The 18,080-nt window shown below is 50.4% G+C and overlaps 2 protein-coding genes across 3 annotated transcripts in view; both read left to right on the forward strand.

The window, feature by feature from the left end:
- The first annotated feature begins 7,007 nt into the window (after positions 1-7,007).
- LOC122202713 lies at positions 7,008-17,011 on the forward strand. 2 transcript variants are annotated; one of them, XM_042909184.1, is made up of 2 exons: positions 7,008-7,580; positions 16,277-17,011. In XM_042909184.1, the coding sequence occupies exons 1-2, from the start codon at positions 7,304-7,306 to the stop codon at positions 16,759-16,761; spliced, it is 762 nt and encodes a 253-aa protein (XP_042765118.1). In that variant the 5' UTR covers positions 7,008-7,303; the 3' UTR covers positions 16,762-17,011. The 2 variants fall into 2 exon arrangements, with proteins under 2 accessions (XP_042765118.1, XP_042765119.1); XM_042909185.1 differs by lacking the exon at positions 16,277-17,011 and adding an exon at positions 8,685-9,239.
- LYST (lysosomal trafficking regulator) overlaps positions 16,317-18,080 on the forward strand; it is a 242,995-nt gene continuing 241,231 nt past the window's right edge. Inside the window, exon 1 of the mRNA XM_042909178.1 lies at positions 16,317-16,396. The gene's annotated coding sequence lies outside the window, so the exon portion shown is untranslated. The remainder of the gene's footprint in view (positions 16,397-18,080) is intronic.

Genomic DNA, 18,080 nt, shown 5'->3' on the forward strand with positions numbered 1-18,080 from the left:
TACGGCAGCAACAGAAACCTAATACGCTGTTGCCGCTTGGGGTTATGCCAGATACTTTCCATTTGTCCGTCTGCTCGCCCCGTCCTGATCCCAACCCCAAGAGGCCAAACCACATGGATGACATAATGACTCCCTTGCCCCCTGGCCTCCTAGGAGGCAGAGGAGGGAAAGAAGAGAGCGAGAACAGATCTGTACCGCCCACTCCCTCCCTGCTGAGTCTCCCTCCCAGGACCGGGTGTATCTCTTGACCAGAGGTCACAGCCCCCCTCTCCAGGTGTCCTCTCCCCACACCCCGCCAGTGGTCCCAAGAACCCCTTTCCTCCCCTAGTCAATCTGGGCGTCAGGGAGGTAACAGCTCAGGCTGGTTCCCCACACCCCACCCATAACGTGAAACCTCGCTCAAATTAATGCGAGCGCACCTGCCTATCGAGACCCTACCTGATACAGTTCTTAACGCTGTGATCTCTACTTGTATGTTTGTCTGTAGTTTCGCTCCAAAGGGGGAAAAAAAAGTTAAAATCTGTCTCCTGATCACCTCACATACACTTGTGTCCAACTGGGACACATGTTACAGTGTAGCTAGTGGGTATGAATCATACAGATGTACTCAAAAAATGTACCCGAAAAGTCCAGTTTCTTCCATAGCTCGTCGTGATTTTCAGACTTGGAGCCCTGCGATGGCAGACCGCTCACTCGGGGAGAATTCCGGTTCCATTCAGTGATTTCTCCGTCACGCTGGGTCCTTCCTTAGGGGTCTCCCCCCACCCAGACCCCAGTCTAAAGTCTCTGTGGCTCGTGGGCCGGCTTCTGAGGACGCCCCCAGCCCAGCCCCCTCAGTCTTAGGCTGGCCTGGCACCCCCAGCGGTGGGGCCTGCGCTTGGCAGCTTGGCTTCGCGGGGTCTCTCTGTGGCTCTTGGAGTCATTGGTCCCGTGGTCCTCACGGTCCCTCACTCTGCAGCCTCGTCACCCCGCCGCTTGGCCTGCTTGGGCTGCTGCGACTCCCTCAGCCCTCTCTGCCGCAGGGGTGAGGTGCGCTCCGGGAGGGACAGGGCAGTGAGTGGGCCGGCCCTGCAGGGCTCCATGCCCCCACTTACCGGCTCAGTTCTCCCACCAGAGTGAGTGGGCCCGCCCGGTGGGCCTTCTTCCTTTTACCCCACGCCTCCCCCCTGCTCGGAACTTAAAGAAAATTCAACAACAACAACCAGAGTTAAGAGATGGAAGGGCCAAACAGTCTGCAAGAACAGGCTCTGTGGTTGGTTCCTTGTTTGCTTGAAGGGTAGCTGGGAATAGCCCGGCCTAGGTGGCAGCCTGAGTGAGACGGAAGGTTCCCCACCTGGGCAGGTCTTCTCAAAGGCAGTTCCAGAAGAGACCACTAGAGGGCAGGAAAAGCCTCTCCGTGCCTGCTTGGCTGGTGGGGGTGGGGTGGAGGTTGAGGCTCGCAGGCCTGAAGGCCCAGATAACTTCCCCAAAAGATGGTGTTCAAGCTTTCCCATGTTGTTGCTCTAGAACTTTCCCAATATCGGTTAGTTGCCTCATCTGCTGCCAAAGGAAATCTAAATGTCGCAGTTTCTCTGTGTGCACAAGCCTGTGCAATTTAAATGCAGATTCCACCCTCCTCCCCCCCCCCCCCCCCCACGTAGCCCTGGGGGGTTCCTCCCAAAGCCTTATCTGCCTCAAACATTTACAGATGACTGTGGTACCCAGTCAGGGCCATGCACTCAGCGTTGTGAAGTAGAATTTATCTACCCATTGCGCAAGTCAGGAAACTGAGGCCCAAAGTGAGGTAACTTGGCAAAGGTCAGTCAGCCACCAAATATCACAGCAGAACCCACGTCCGGATCTAGTTTGCTCTATAGGCCACACTGTACACATCCTTCCCACCAGCCTTTTTACATAATACTTTAAACAAACTTATTTTTACTGTATCTTACTTTTATGTCTTTGTGTTCAACCCATTTTACATTTAGAAAATTAGAAAGTCAAGGTAAGGCACAAGAAAAAGAAATCACCAGAAAGCTCACCATTTAGCAATCGCCCCATTCTTACATTGATCTCTTATCCCAGAAATGAAAACTCACTCACACACACAAAACCTTGTTGTATGTATTTTGTAAAATGTATGTAACAAAAAATGGGACCCTGCTAAATATACTTTTTGGGATTTTTGTTTTCTATTTAAATAAATGTGCATATGAACATCACTTTTAATGTCCGCATAGTATTATATTCTGTGAAAGGACCATCAACTCTCACAAACCCTCTTATTGAAAAACATTTAGGATGTTTCATTGTTTTTCTTTCTTTCTTTCTTTCTTTCTTTCTTTCTTTCTTTTTCTTTTTTCCTTCCTTTCTTTCCCTTCCATTTTCCCTTCCTTCCTTCCTTCCTTCCTTCCTTCCTTCCTTCCTTCCTTCCTTCCTGTAGTAAATAACAATTAACACCCTTGTACTTAAAGTGTCCTTACTCATTTCTCTAGAATAAGACTTGCTATTATTAAAATGTTAAGGTGCACCTGGGAGGCTCAGTCCATTAAGCGTCTAACTTCGGCTCGGGTCATGATCTCATGGTCCATGGGTTCGAGCCCCATGTCAGGCTCTGTGCTGACAGCCCAGAGCCTGGAGCCCGCTTTGGATTCTGTGTCTCCCTCTCTCTCCACCCCTCCCCAACTCACACTCTGAGTCTCTATCAAAAATAAATAAACATTAAAAAAAAATAAAGCTAACTAGCCTTTTGTCATATATATGACAAATACTGTTAAAAGAAGATTTTAATCTGTATGTAGTCAATTCCTGCCTGTTCTACTGCACCATGTGCTTGTGAACTAGAATGAAAGCACTGGCCTACAAGTCATGAGCCGAATGTGTCCAAACTCCGCCCTGTGGCAGATGGTATTTTTCAAGACGGCTGTGACACTGTCTCCCATCCCACGTATTCTTACGATTTTGTGTTGATATGATGTTGGCGTTCCTCCCGAGAAGTAGGGCCTATGCTCCCTCTATCTGAATCGAAGGAAGCCCGTGACTACGAGGGCCTGCCGTGTGAAATCTGACGGTAATCTAGCAAAGTAAAACAGCTTCTCCTGGTCCCATTGGACTCTGTCTCTAGGAGCCCAGCATCCGTGATGTGAGGAAGGCCAGGCCATATGGGGAGGTCATGTATACGTGTCTGGCCTGGTAGTCCCTGCTGAGGCCCCAGCCTACAGCAAGCATCAGCCGCCAGATATTCAGGTGAGGAGACCTCCCAGGTGACTCCAGCCCGAGCCATTGTCTAACAGCAACCCCATGGCAGAGCCCGGTGGTCCTAGTCAACCCTCCGTTCTCAGTGTCAGCCCCGTTTTAAGTCAGAGCCTCTGAGTCTGGGATGAGGCATCAGTATTCTCTCTCTCTCTTTTTTTTAAACGCTTATTTACTTTTGAGAGACAGAGATAGAGCATGAATAGGGGAGGAGCAGAGAGAGAGGGAGACACAGAATCCGAAGCAGGCTCCAGGCTCCGAGCTGTCAGCACAGAGCCCGATGCGGGGCTCAAACCCACAAACCATGAGATCATGACCTGAGCTGAAGTCAGACGCTTAACCGACTGAGCCACTCAGGCGGCCCATGTCCTCTACTGTCTCTAGAATGCTTTACTGTATGGGGCTCCTGGGTGGCGTATTTGGTTAAGCGTCCAGCTCTTGGTTTCGGCTCAGGTCATGATCTCATGGTTTGTGGGTTCGAGCCCTGCATTGGGCTCTGTGCCGACAGCAAGAATCCTGCTTGGGATCTCTATCTCCCTCTCTCTCTGCCCCTCCCCTGTGCCCTCTCTCTTTGTCTCTCTCTGCCCCTTTGTCTCTCTCACAAATAAATAAACATTTTCCAAAAAGTGCTTTGTTGTAAGCAAGCATTGTCTTTACAATGAAAAGAATTTCTAGCTGAGAGAGATGGGGAAAGATTTTCCCCCGTGTTGCCAATTGCAGAACCTTGAAAATGGGAAGCTCCTTGGTTCTGCTTCACAGCTTAGTGCCCGTGAGTCCATCCTCCTGGGGTCACTGGTACGTGCTGTGCCCGGCGGGGATGGGGGTGGGGGTGAGGGTGGGGACGGTGCACACCCCAGGGAATGGGCCGTACCCTTTAGTCTGCGGGTGGCCTCTGAGGCACACACGAGCCACGTCCCCGATCTCCGGAGCCACTTCACCCATGGCTGATGCGGGTCTTGCAGTAGTTCCTGTCTATGATCGAAGGTAGCACGTGAAAGTGACAAAGAGGAAGATGCGGCTGTGACAGCGAGAGAAGGGGTCTGGGCAGGGCCACCTGCTCTGCCCTCTGGGGAGGAAGTGCTCCTGCAAAAGTCTGGCCAGGACAGGGGATGCACTCTAGTGCTGCCCTCAGGGTCCCTGCAGACCCGGGGTAGGTGAGCCCGGCACTCTGCCTCTCCCTCTCCCTTCTGTCATCGCCCCCAGCCAACAGCCTTCCCCACCGCCACTGTCCCCAACTTTCCGTCACCGGGGCATTTCTCACCAGGCACTGAAATGACCCACTTCTGGATCCACTTCCAAGACTGGCCTGCGAGTTTTGTGAAGACAAGAACTCTGTCTCTCTCTCTTTTTTTTAAGTTTATTTATTTATTTTGAGACACAGAGAAAGTGAGCAGGGGAGGGGCAGAGACAGAGGGAGAGAGAATCCCAAGCAGGCTCCGTGCTGTCAGTGTAGAGCCCGATGTGGGACTCAAACCCATGACCCGTGAGATCATGACCTGAGCTGAAACCAAGAGTTGGGCGCTTAACCGACAGAGCCACCCGGGCGCCCCTAGGAGGCAGCTTTAATAAGCAAAGGGAACTTGCATACGAGGCTCATCTTGGGTGGCTGCAAGACAAATGGATCCCCACCCTTGCCGCCACATCTTAAGTTTATCTATAGAGAGGCCGTAACTGGGTTAAGTATACCTTGCAGGTGTTCTCAATGACGCATCATTATCTCAAGGCTGTATCCTTGGAGGAGACTGTAGGAGCAGGAAAGGCGAGCTAGACCCACATTCCAAGGACAGGAGAGGGCGAGAAGCCTCTGATGGCCTGGGGCCAGCTCTTGGGTCAACTGGCGGTCACAACTTTTTGATGACTTTCGCCAGCAGGCAGGCACCATGGCCCTAAGTATAAGCAGATGGGTGTGCTTGTGGGCAGATGAGACTTCCTGCCCAGAGGTAAGCTGACATGTTATTTTAGGACAAATGACTCTATTTAATGAATATAAATATTTTATACGTCACCTCTTTCCAAAAAGAAATGGAGACAGCTGCCCATTTCTTAAGGGAAATTGGGTTTTGTATGTTAGGGAGCTCTGTGTTCCGGAAGTTTTGTAACCATTTGCTTATTAGGTTCCCTTGACCCTGGCCTGAAAGGGAAAGTGGGAAATGAAACAGAATAGCCTTAGGCGAAGCAGACTGTCTCAGGAAGGCCTGAGGTGCCTGAGGGTTGGGGAAGAAAGGGCTGCTATGGGCTCTCCTCGGACCCCCCACCCCCATCCTGGGGGAAGGTCAGATCACTGAACTGTCCCCTTCAGAGCCCAGAAGCCGGCCACCCTGTGGAGAGTCCATCTTCTATGGCCACATTTTCACCTGGGTTTTGTGATCATCCCAGCCAGGAGCTTAATGACTCCTTTCCTATTTTTATTTCCTTACCTCTTCCTGCCATTGACCTACCCTGGCGATATAATTGAGGAATAATTCCTCTATTTCAAAAAGTTAGAATTTGTTGGTCACCCATTTGGTTTTTATAGTATTTACTTGCACATCTGGAGTTCAAGCAAAGATAAAACCTCCTTTCCCTGGGGCAATGTGTCATTAGCTCAGTTTTTATTTTTCTTAAATTTTATTTATATATTTTGAGAGAGAGTGTGCAAGCTGGGGAGAGGCAGAGAGAGAGAGAGAGAGAGAGAGAGAGAGAGAGAGAGAATCCCAAGCAGGCTCCATGCTGTCAGAGCAGAGCCTGATGCAGGGCTGGAACCCATGAAACTGTGAGATCATGACCTGAGCCTAAATCAAGAGTCAGATGCTGAACTGACTGAGCCACCCAGGCGCCTCTCATTAGCTCATTATTCACAAGTTCTTTGAATATATAGAAGAATCAGGAATTTTAGCCTGGGTTTAGTTAGTGATTAGATTCCTTTTGCTGTATTATTTTCACATTATTCGTTTACTAGTCAAAGATCCACTCTGTGCCTAGAGATGGCTGACAAAACTTCACGGCTATTTTTAAGAATTCTTTTTATTGAGGGGCACCTGGGTGGTTCAGTCGGTTAAGCGTTCAACTTTGGCTCAGGTCATGATCTCACGGTTCATGGCTTCAAGCCCTGTGTTGGGCTCTGTGCTGACAGCTTGGAGCCTGGAGTCTACTTCAGATTCTCTGTCTCCCGCTCTCTTTGCCCCTCCCCTCCTTGCACTCTGTCTCTCCCTCAAAAATAAACACTAAAAATTTTTTTCAAATAAAATTTTAAAATTGCCTTATATTGAGATATAATTGACATACAGCATTATATTAGTTTCAGGTGTACAACATAATGATTTGATATCTGTATACATTGCAAAATGATCACCACAATAAAGTCTAGAAAACATCCATCACTACATATAGACCACATACAGTTACACACTTTTTCCCTTGTGATGAGAACTTTTGAGATCTATTCTCTTAGCAACTTTCAAACATGCAATACAGTATTGTTACCTATGTAGTCACATTGCTGTGCATTACAAGGCCCGCACTTATTTATTTTATAAGTGGAAGTTTGTGCCTTTGACCCCCTTCATCACTTCACAGTTATTTTTGCCTGTTTATTGCAGGGGAGCTAGGGGCAGAGAGAGAGGGAGAGAAGGAATCCTAAGGAGGCTTCCCACTGACTGTGGAGCCCTACACGGGGCTCAGTCCCGCAAACTGTGAGATCATGACCTGAGCCGAAATCAAGAGCTGGACGGACACTTAACTGGCTGAGCCACCTAGCTCCCCCCCACCCCACCCCTGCCGCCTTCAGTTATTAATTCCTAATAAAATGACTTTTACAGGAACATCAGAAGGCATCACACGCCTGGCTGCGCTGAGCAGGAGGAACGTAATGCCTACAACTTTCCTCTCCATAGGTGTCCCCGGTGCACGTAGTGGAGAGCCTCTGTTGACATCGAACACACCCCCTAAGCCGGGAGAACAACTGAATAGAAAGGCTGTTCACGAAGCTGGATCATCCTGGTCACGCGGCTTCGCCAGGACTGAGTAAATCCATCCCTGGGATAACTCCACTCCTCCCTGATTGACTTCTGGTGAGGCAGTTTGTCTAGCAACCATGTGTCTTCACTTACAACCGACGGCCCTTCCCACGGGAAGGCAGCTGGCAGGGCGCGCCCGCAACGAGTGTGAACTTAACCTCACACACCAGGTTATCGCTGCAAAGGAGCGGACAGATCGCTGCTGTTTTCCGCCGCCTCCCTTGCCTGGAGTTTGGTTCACCACACCCCTCGGTTCCGGAGCTGATCTCTGTAACCACTGCCTGCGTCTAGAGGGCAGTAGCGACAGCCCTGTTCCAGACCTGTTCTACACCGCGGGCGGCGTAGAAACCCAAGGTGAGCCGCGCCCTTCTGCTGACGGCTGGGGCCCGGGTCGCGGAATTACCGGGAATGACCAGAGGACCCATTAAAACGGAGGGGCCGGGCCCCGGGGGAAGAGGAGGGGCTTGAGGTGGGAGGACTGAATTTTAACCTGGTCACAGACGGCTTGGAGTCTCCAGCCTGGTCACGCTGCCATGAAATCTGGCGCAGGGCACCCTGTGTACCGCATTATGCGCAGTGCTTCCCCCAAAGGACAAGTGATGCAGGAATTCTCTGCAGACAGAAAACAGAACTAAACCTAGCATCACTTAGGGTGAAAGTCCAGCCCACAAAAACCCCCGTGGTGCACCTCTGCACGTTACCAAATTAGCCCTGCCCACGAGGCATCCCCGCCAGCTGGTCTGAACTCAGACTGAATTGGAGGTTCACAGGCTGGCGACCATCAGTGACCGTTGTGCACTCGGCACAACAAATAATAATTTGTGAGCAGACCTCCTCCATAATCTGAAAAACATCCTTATCAGGTCTTGGGACTGATTTCCGGTTTATGATACTTTTCCTTCGCCCTCAGCTGGGCTTCATTTTCAGTCCCAACTGTGCAAAGACCCGTTCCCGGCTCCCCCTCGGCCCCTTGTGCTTTGCTCTTGCCCCACCATCACCCTCCCTCTGTTAGGGCTCCCGTGTCCTACCTCCTTGCCCTAACTTGGCCTCTCCTCCACCGGCCCTGAGGCACGTGCATGCATGTGTGTGAAGCTCTCCCGTGAGGCAGAAACTGGTAGACGGGACAGCAGTCATTCGCTCGATCAACAGATATTGATGAGACACTTCTATGTGTGTGGACTAGGGCTACAGCAGGGACAAGACAAAATCCCTGTCTTCCCGGTAGGGGACGCACCGCTAAGCAGGCCCTACTGAGAACAGCAGGATGTTTGTTGCTGGGAGAGAACCAGGTGGGGCGGGGTGAGCCTCTCTGAAATGGGAAAGAAGCGAAGTATGCCTCAGGGTGGTCCAGCCGCCCCCAAATACCTGTACTGGGAGAGGGCTCACCTTCCGCTCAATGCCCACATGCCTCAGGCTTCGTCCATGGGAACGTTACGCAAGCATCGTTTTCCCCCACAGGTGTTGGGGTTTTGTGAGGATCAGATCTTTGATGGTCTCAACAGCCACCCGCAGGAGGAGGTTCTCTTCGTAAGGAGAGACGGTGAGGAGAGAGGGTGCATTTTTCCAGGCCATCACGGTCCGGAACTTAGGACAGTGGCTTTCCTCCAGTAGCCAAGCTGACTCCGAGGGTTGTGGGATCCGGGGAGTGCTGGGGTGCCTCGGCACTTGCCACTCGCCACTGTGAAAACCAAAGGAAGGCGGAGCTGGGGGAGGGGATGGAGGGGATGGAAGGCACTTCACATAGGCAGTGGTGGACACTAGAAATGCTGGTCAAGGTGTGAAGGGCAGGTTCCTGAGGGTCATAGGACCACCAGAAAATGACATTCCCTGGGTGCTGATAGGGGGTCAGGCCCTCGTCACTGTGGCAGGAGAGAGCGTGGTGGGGCAGTCCCAGTTCAAATCCTCCTCCTGCTCATCTCCAGCTGTGTGTCCCCTCGTGAGTTACTTAGCCTCTCTGCGCCTCGTGTCACTCATCTGGAAAACACTTTTTAAAAATCGTTTTTTAAAGTTTATTTATTTATTTATTTAGAGAGAGAGAGAAAGAGAGCGAGAATGAGCTGGGAGGGGCAGAGAGAGAGAGAGAGCGAGCAGGACAGAGGATCAGAAGCAGGCTCTGTGCTGACAGCAGAGCGCCTGATGCAGGGCTCGAACTCACGAACCGTGAGATCATGACCTGAGCCGAAGTTGGATGCCACCAGGTGACTCCGGAAAACACTTTTTTTTAAAAAAAAATTTTTTTTTCAACGTTTTTTTATTTTTATTTTTGGGACAGAGAGAGACAGAGCATGAACAGGGGAGGGGCAGAGAGAGAGGGAGACACAGAATCGGAAACAGGCTCCAGGCTCCGAGCCATCAGCCCAGAGCCTGACGCGGGGCTCGAACTCACAGACGGCGAGATCGTGACCTGGCTGAAGTCGGACACTTAACCGACTGCGCCACCCAGGCGCCCCCGGAAAACACTTTTTAATGACACCTACTTTAGGGGATTGTAGAGATGATGTTTGGAAGGGAATGGACGCATTGAAGGCATTTCATAAATAACCCAATACACACAGCAAGTCTGGGAGGTTTATTACCGAACAGAAATTTTAGAGATATTGCAGTTCAGTGATTCTCAAACTTTAGCCTGGGTCAGAACTTCCCAAAGGACATGTTAAAACACAGATTTCTGGGCTCTACCCCCTCAGAGGTTCTGATTCAGTATATGTGGGTGGAGCCTGAGAATGTGCATGTCTTTTTTTTACTTTTTTAGAGAGAGAGAGAGTGTGCATGAGTGGGGGGAGAGAGAGAGAGAATCTTAAGCAGGTGCCATGCTAAATGCAGAGCCCAACACGGGGTCCGATCCCATGACCCTGGGATCACGACCTGACCCGAAATCAAGAGTCCGACGCTCAACCAACGGAGCGATCTGGGTGCCCTGAGAATGTGCATTTCTAATGAGTCCCAGGTGACCTTGATGCTATTGGTCTGGGGACCACACTTTGAGAACCACTGTGCTAGTTTAGATTACTGATTTTAGGGATAAGAATCTTGAGACTCAGAGTGTGTGCGCCCTGCCTGCGGTCAATAGCATCTCGGCCACTCTGCTCCCGTCCAGGCCAAAGTTGGAGACAGAAAAGCAAAGTGCCAGGCACGCAGGGAGTGCCGGAATGCCAGAAGTCAGACTCCAGGCAGAAGGCCCCGGATGGATCGAAGGTTCTAGCAAGAGGAATGAGGTTGAGAGAGACCAAAGGAAGGGAACTGGCCTCCGTGCAGGCCCGAGCCACAACAGCCCAAGTCTCGGGGCTCAGGAAGTGTGGGTGAGGGTGAAGTGTGGCGTGTGTGGGTGTGTGAGAGTATGTATCTGTGTGGGTGAGTGTGCGTTTGAGTGCGAGTCTGTGCAAGAACGGGTACGAGTGTTTGTGTTTGAGATAAGTGCGAGCATGTCTGCGTGGGTGAGTATGTGAGAGTGTGATTTTTGTGTGTGTGTGTGTCTATGTGTGTGGGGGGGAGTGTATAAGGATATATGTGTGAGTGAGCGTGTTTGATGTGTGTCTGTGTAGATGGTGTATGAGTATATGAGTCTGTGTGTGTGTGTGTGTGCGAGGCTGAGTGTGTGAAAGTGTTTCTACATGAGCGTGAGAGCGTGTGAATGTGTGGGAGTGGGTGCGTTAGTCTGCCTGAGCTTCCGCAAAGTACCACGGACTGGGCAGCTTACACAATACGAGTTAATTTTCTCACGGATCTGGAGGCTACAGGTCAGAGACCAAGGTGTTGGCCATGTAGGGGAGGAAATAATTTCATTCTACCTTTCTAGGTTCTTTGCTCCGATAATTAAATTGACATAAGATAGATCGACAGAGGAAAATCTATTTTAATTTTGTACATGCAGGAGCCCCATGAAAACATGGGACCCAAAGGCAGTCGGGCACCTGAGGCTTTCGTGCCATCCTATGGGGCTTCAAAGGGGAGGGGGTGATTCACAGCACAGGACCATGAGAAAGAGCGGATGTTTGGCAGTCAGACGTTTGTCCTGGCACGCAGGTAAGTCTTTCAGATAAGAAAGTTACCTCCGGCCGTTGTTCTTGTTCTAGCTCAGGCCCCTTTTTCACTTCTTCCAGGCAGTTCAGGGAGAGAGAAAATTTTTCCTCCGAATGTGCTAGGTCTTCATTGCCTTCAGCTCAACATAATCAAAAAGTGGCACATCTGGGGTGGCATATTCTGGTCCCCTTCGGCAAGTTTGGCGTCTCCCGAGGCCAATCTCCGTGGCTTAACGGTGGCTGTGTTCCCGCTGTGTCTCCACGTGGTCGTCCCACTGTGTGTCTGTGTCCCAACCTCCCTTTATCGTAAGGACGCCAGTCAGAGGGATTAATGCCCACTCTGATGACCTCATTGAACCTTAAGTATCTCTCGAAAGGCCCTGTGTCCAACCACAGTCACATTCTGAGGTCCCGGGAGTTAAGACTTCAACGTATGAATATCAGGGGGATAAAGTTCAGCCCGTGACAACGTGTGAGTGCACACACACACACACACACACACACGTGCGCCTTACGGAAAGTTCCAGCTGCCTGTCCGGCAAGAGCGCCGGCGTGCCCGAAATCTGACTTTCTTTCCTGCCTCATCCTCGTGAGTTTACGGGGAGGCTGAAGAGTGCTGAGCCGCCACGGGTGAGCGCGGTTCTTGTCGGGATGTGGGACGAGCTCCTCCCAAGCTCACGTGGTGTTTCGCCTGCGTGGAGGTGATGCCCTCGTCCAAGCGCCGTCCTGTGACGGCGTCGCCCTCCGCAAGCCCACCCTTGCTGATGCTCCCTGCACGGAAGAAAAGCAGCGCGGGGAACAGCGTGGCAGCTCGGCCCACGCCAGCCGCCCCTGGCTCGCCTCTCTTCACAGGAGCTCCCCTCATGCACTGTCATCCTCTGCTTGTCTCTGCGGCCAGATCCCATGATTTTTAGAGCTAGAAAAGACGTTTTCAAGACTCTTTCTAGTTAGTCAAGCTTGTTCTTTCGTAGTGAAAGAACTGTTTGTGGGCCTGGAGGGGGATGTGGCAATCATTAATTTCAGGCCTTACGAAAGGCGTCTTTTCCATTTGGAACGGATTATTACCTAATAGACAGTCCTTTATAGGAACTGAACAAAGACTCGCTGACACAATCCCAACTGTTGGCTGTTCTCAGGACAGCTGGACAATTATTTTGCTTCTGGGTGCAGCACAGACAAAAGAAGGAACTTGAGTACACATGGACTTTTGGTTTAACTGGATAAGCGCTGAGCGGTGAGCCACCAATAAAGGGTCTCGAGGAGGCTCTGGGCAGGATTGTCACGAGGGTGGAGGCACAGGCTTGCAGGTCAGCAAAGCCACAGGGCAGGAAGCATGGGGACTGTAGCCCAGGACCCACTCTACAACCGGCACTCGCTAAATGTTTGTTGACCGAATGGCGTGTTGAGTAATGAAAAATACAACACGAAGGGAGGAAAGTGGTGTTCCAGGCAGGAAAGAGAAGGCTGGAGGTACTGGAGAGATGTTATCACAGGCTTCCTTCTGGAAGGGTTGCTAGGGTGGTGACATCACCTTTCACAAAAGCTTTTGGTCAGGATACAGGCCAGTCTGCCTAAAATTACCTATTGAGCGCCCATTGTATGCAGAACACTGGAAGGCATATAAAAGACATGTTCTCAAGAATTTTGATTTCCTGCTTATCTGCTCTACTTAAAAAACCATAATTGCAACTATAGACATGAAGTAGGGTTCTCCAGAGAAAGAGAGCCAGTAGGAGATTTATGGGTACATAGAAAGAGATTGTTTTTTTTTTTTTTTACAGCTTTGCTGATAGACAGTTTGATGTGGAGAACAAAGGCAAAAGAAATATAGAAGAAGATTTCATTTCCTTTGCAGCCATTGACAAGTACTTGAGAGAGGCAGAGTGACCTTCCTCCAGGAGCTCAACTGCCTTGATGTGAATACTTTGCTAGAGGCAAAAGGCAACCATAGCCTGACATTAGCCTGACCTCTCCAGGATCCTGTAGGTCCTCTTTAACATATAAAAATCCCTTTGGAAACTTCCTTTATGTCTACTCCCCCCAAAGATAAATGTTAGCAGTCATCTTCCAAACACGTGGCTCCACTGATATACATCTAAAGGGTCTCATGACTAATGGTTTACTAGACGGTAGTAAATAGCTCCTAAGGTCCTAGAAGCCTTGCTTCCAAATGCCTTGGAGACTCCACTATGGCTAACCCCCTCCCGACTTGAAAGTGTAGAATCAGCCACCCCTCACAACCCCAAGGCAGCTCATTCTGCCCACACGTCCTATCCCCATGCTTTAATAAAACCATCTTTTTTTGCACCGAAGGCGTCTCAAGAATCCTTTCTTGAACGTTCACTTCCCGACCCCAACATTTCACATCCCAAAGGACATATAACACTGTAAGTTTAAGGTGTACAGCGTGTTGATTTCAGAAGGAGATTCATTATGAGGGACTGGCTCGGAATTGTGGAGGCTGAGAAGCCCTACAGTCTGCTGTCTGCAAGCTGAAGAGGTCCAGAAAAGCCCATGGTGCCATCCCAGTCCAAACCCAAAGGCCTGAGAAACAGGGGAGCCAATGGTGTAAGTACCGGTCCAAGTGTGAAGACCTAAGAACCAGGAGAACTGATGGCCAAGGTCAGGAGAAGATGAGCACCCCAGCTCGAGAGGAGAGAGACCATTCATCCGTCCTCTGCCTTTGTGCCCTACATCAAGACTGAATGATGCCCACATGCCTTGGTGAGGCAATCTTTACTCAGTCTTCTGATTTACATGCTAATCTCTTTTGGAAACATCCTCAGAGACACCCCAAGAACGATGTTTCACCAGCCCTCTGTTCATCCCTTAGCCTATAAGGCTAACACGAAATTAACCATCACAAGACCTAAGGAAAAAGACTGGGCTGGACATCAAAAAACAATAGTAATTGATCGTATTGAGGTCATGGGATCGTCGCTAACTTTCTTTTTTCGTCCTGACTTCCTGTGTTATTTTTTGGCTTTTACCATCAAAATAGGTTTTTAAAAATGTGTGAAAGTTCTGCTGTTGTGACCTCTGCAGTCACTCTGCAGCCCTAATCTCAGTCTTGGAGGGTGGAGTGCTCAGTAACAGAGGGGGACGACTGCAGGAGGGGCAAACCCCAACCTTTCTTGGGGCAGAGTTGGCCTCTCCATGGGGCCACATCTGCACAGTGTCCTCTCCTGATTTTGTCCCAGTGACCTGAAAATCTGGCTTCATTTTTTATTCCTCTCTATCATACTTTTCCACTCCTTCATTCACTCCTTCATTCAGCAGATCTTTATTAAGAACACTCTATGGGTGCACCTGGGTGGCTCAATCGGTTGAGCGTCCAACTTTGTCTCAGGTCATGATCTCACGGTTCATGGGTTAGAGCCCTGCGTCCGGCTCTGTGCTGGCGCTCAGAGCCTGGAGCCTGCTCCAGATTCTGTGTCTCCCTCTCTTTCTGGCCCTTCCCTGCTCGTGCTCTGTCTCTCAAAAATAAATAAACATTAAAAAAATTAAAAAAAAAAAAAAGAACACTCTATGAACAATAAGCTATAGCAAGCCCTGGGCATAACAGAATGAGAATCAGGCCCTGGGTGCCCAGCTTACAGAAGAGGTAGATATTTAAACAAATAGGGAACAGGAACAACAATGTGATATCAGAGCTCAGGGCCAGGAACCTGAGCAGCAAGAAAGGGAGGCTTCATGGAGGAGGTGATGCATTCGAGGTGAGCCTCAATAGAAAAGTCAGGAGGCAAATAGTCATAGAGACTTTCTTGGCTGAAGGAACTATGCCAGAAAGTCATGGAAGATTCAGCTCTCATTACCCTCACGGAGAGTAATGCCTGTTGTTTGTAGGAAGGGGCTATGAGGACATGAGCCTGGGTCCAAGGATGCAGGGGCTGGGTGGGGGGAGAGGGGAGAGAAAGTAGGTGTGGTCAGCCCTTGAAGGGCCTGGTCTCCCCTGCAAAGGAGCAGGGACTTATCCTACAGGCAGTGGGTTGGTTGGATCTAAAAGCAGAGCGAGGACATAGCAACATTGGCTCTTTAGCAAGAGAATTCTGGTGGCCGTGAGAAGGGTAGGGAAGCCAGATCAAGGGCTAGAAGAGCCAAGGAGAAGGCCGGTGGGGGAGGGGTAATGAAGGATCCAGAAGTGGGTGTTGGCAAGCAACTGCATCACCGTGATTCGCCCATCAGTCAGGCGGGAGGGGAAGGGGGGCAGCCGGTAGGTCCAGGCGATCGGGAGCGGCCATCTCTCCTAGTGTGACCATACCCCCGTGCCAGGAGACCCCCTCAGGTCCTCACAGACCCCTCAGTTTCTGCTGCTGACACTGTCCCTGCAGGGGCCTGGGCTGCCCTCCTGCCCTTGTGTCTGGAAGGCATCCTCCAGGCTCAGCGCTGGGCTCACCTCTGCAAAGCCCACCAGGGAGGTTCCTTGAAGAGGGTTCTCCCTCCTCTCATTGCCGTGACATTGATCTCCACACTCCCCCGCCCTGGTTTTGCACTGTCTTTCACACGTTTTGAATATGTGTCACGTCTCAAAGTACAGATCAAGCTCTTTGTGGGAAAGATGGCATGAGTTGAAGCCTTTCTGCACCTTCCAGGCACCATCTGGCGGCCTGATAAGACATCAATAGCTGATTGATGAGTGATGGATGGTCAATCAGCCTTCAGGAGGTTTATCAGCAGCACCTGTCACTCTGCCGTCCGCAGTGTTCTGCCGTCCGCAGTGTTATATTGGGGGCGGGAAGCGGGTCAGTAGTGAGAACAGGCCCTGGGCGGGACGCCAGAAGTCTCGGCCACTTACCGTAAACTCACAACCTTGGGCCACTTAACCTCTCTGGATTTATTTCCTCATCAGTGAAAAAGCAAAAACAGATCTGAGATTGTTAACTCCTTTCCCCCTTTTATTGACAAGGGAACCGCCTTTCACATGTGTGCCTGTGATAGATGGGTGATAGATGGAAGTGACTCTGCTTTACACCAAGCCCTCGTCGCCCCTCCTCCTCTCTCCTCCCCTCACTCCTTCTCTTGGATCCGCAGCAGACTCAGAGAAACAACGGCAAACCCCCAGACTGGGTGGGTCCTTCAAAGGCAAACTCGCAAGACTCCAAGGCGTCCAGGCTCCAGGACGGAACAGACGACTGGTGGGACGGCTCCGAGGTCTGTGCGTGGCTAGTGTCTATCATACGATGGCTGGGTCTAGGCTGAAGGCCTTGGTCAAGCCCATGCTAACTAATTATAGAGAAGCAGTTACTGCAAAATTTCCCGAGGAAACCAAAGCTAGGGTTTGGTTTCCACTTACATTGAGCAACTTCCTTCCAGGGCACTCAGCCTCCTCAACAAAGCATTCTCTTTCAACAGAGGCGAGTCCGATAACACACAAGGGTTGTGATTGTACGTTTGACATAAATATATACACGCACTTTCAGGAGGAAGCTGGGCCCATGGCTACTCTCTCTCTCTCTGGTGGGGATGTTTACCTAAGTTTGATTGCTCACCTTAAAAATCTTAAGAACGTGGGCTAGGTTGAGGTCATAGTTCATGGGCAATGTGGAGGCAAGGGACGGTGAAAGATACAATGTCGGTTTAAACTAACGGGTGTTACATCGAGCCCCAGAGGACATTTGACATTTCACTGCGGCCACCTACAAATAGTTTAAACCCACACTAAAGCGGTCTGAGGCTTTCATTACCTATAGGCTTTTTCTCAAAGTTGTGTCTCCTTTGCGGGATACCTGAGCCCCTGGTACCCACCCCCCCCAGCCCAGCCCATCCACTAGCCCCCCACCCTGCCCCCAGCACACTGGGCTCGACGCTCAACCAGCCTAGCCTGGCCCTGAGAAGAACAGGAAACACTTAGCTAAAGTGGTTGCCCCAAAAAGGCCCATATACCTGGGTTCGCTTTCTTCTGACCTGTTCCTAGCTCTGTTTGGACTGGTTTTCGTTGATGGGCTACACGAACGATTTTCAGGTTTTCCAAGTCTTTTCCCTTTCTGTGGATACTTTGGTCTAAATTTCCCAACCACCGCTCCCTGTTGGTTATCATTTTTGCCAAACCTTGACCTCCAGGTTGCTAATTCATTCTCCATCTCTGTCTCCCTGTCTTTGTCTCTCTCTATATATACAGTCTCCACAAATAACTTCTAACTTTAACTTTTTCTATCCCTAAAGGAACAACTGTAGTCAAAAATAGCCCATTGAACATAGCCATCTTTACTTAAAAATTTTTTTTGAATGTTTATTTATTTTTGAGAGAGAGAGTGAGACAGAGTGCAAGCGGGGGAGGGGCAGAGACACAGAATCTGACACAGGCTCCAGGCTCTGAGCTTCGAGCACAGAGACCCGATATGGGGCTTGAACTCATGAACCATGAGATCATGACCTGAACCAAAGTCGAACGCTTAACCGACCGAGCCACCCAGGCGCCCCAAACCTATCTGTCTTTAAACAGCAGAGTTCTCTGGGGTGATTGTCGTGGGGACTCCTGGGACCCGTATCATCCCCAACAGAAATGCTCTGCAGAGTAGTGGCCGTCAGTGTGGCCAGGCTGAGTTTTGGGCTACTAGACACGAATCCATGGGGATTCCGACCAAAAGTACCCTGGGTGGTGTGATGGTGTGTGTCAGGGGAGTGGGGGAGGGACAGATAGACACAGCGAGAGACAGAGTCAAGAACTCTTACCAAGGGGCTTCTGTCAGTATAGACAGGACCCAAAAGTGAATGAGCCGTTTGTTTTATCGCGTAGACAAAATATTCTCTCCCTTTGGGAGTCCGTGTAGATGACGGTTCTGGCCATGGATATTTACTTGCACAATCCAGGAAGGACCTAGGAACTGACAGGGTC

The sequence above is a fragment of the Panthera leo genome, chromosome D2, assembly GCF_018350215.1.
Source record: "Panthera leo isolate Ple1 chromosome D2, P.leo_Ple1_pat1.1, whole genome shotgun sequence".
Classification (NCBI taxonomy): domain Eukaryota; kingdom Metazoa; phylum Chordata; class Mammalia; order Carnivora; family Felidae; genus Panthera; species Panthera leo.

What these genes read in the sequence shown, in the direction of transcription:
- LOC122202713 (XM_042909184.1), top strand. Translation starts at nt 7,304, where the DNA reads ATGTGTCTTCACTTACAACCGACGGCCCTTCCCACGGGAAGGCAGCTG. An exon ending in GGGCGGCGTAGAAACCCAAG is followed by an intron (nt 7,581 to 16,276) that starts GTGAGCCGCGCC and finishes TTGGATCCGCAG; the next exon opens with CAGACTCAGAGAAACAACGG.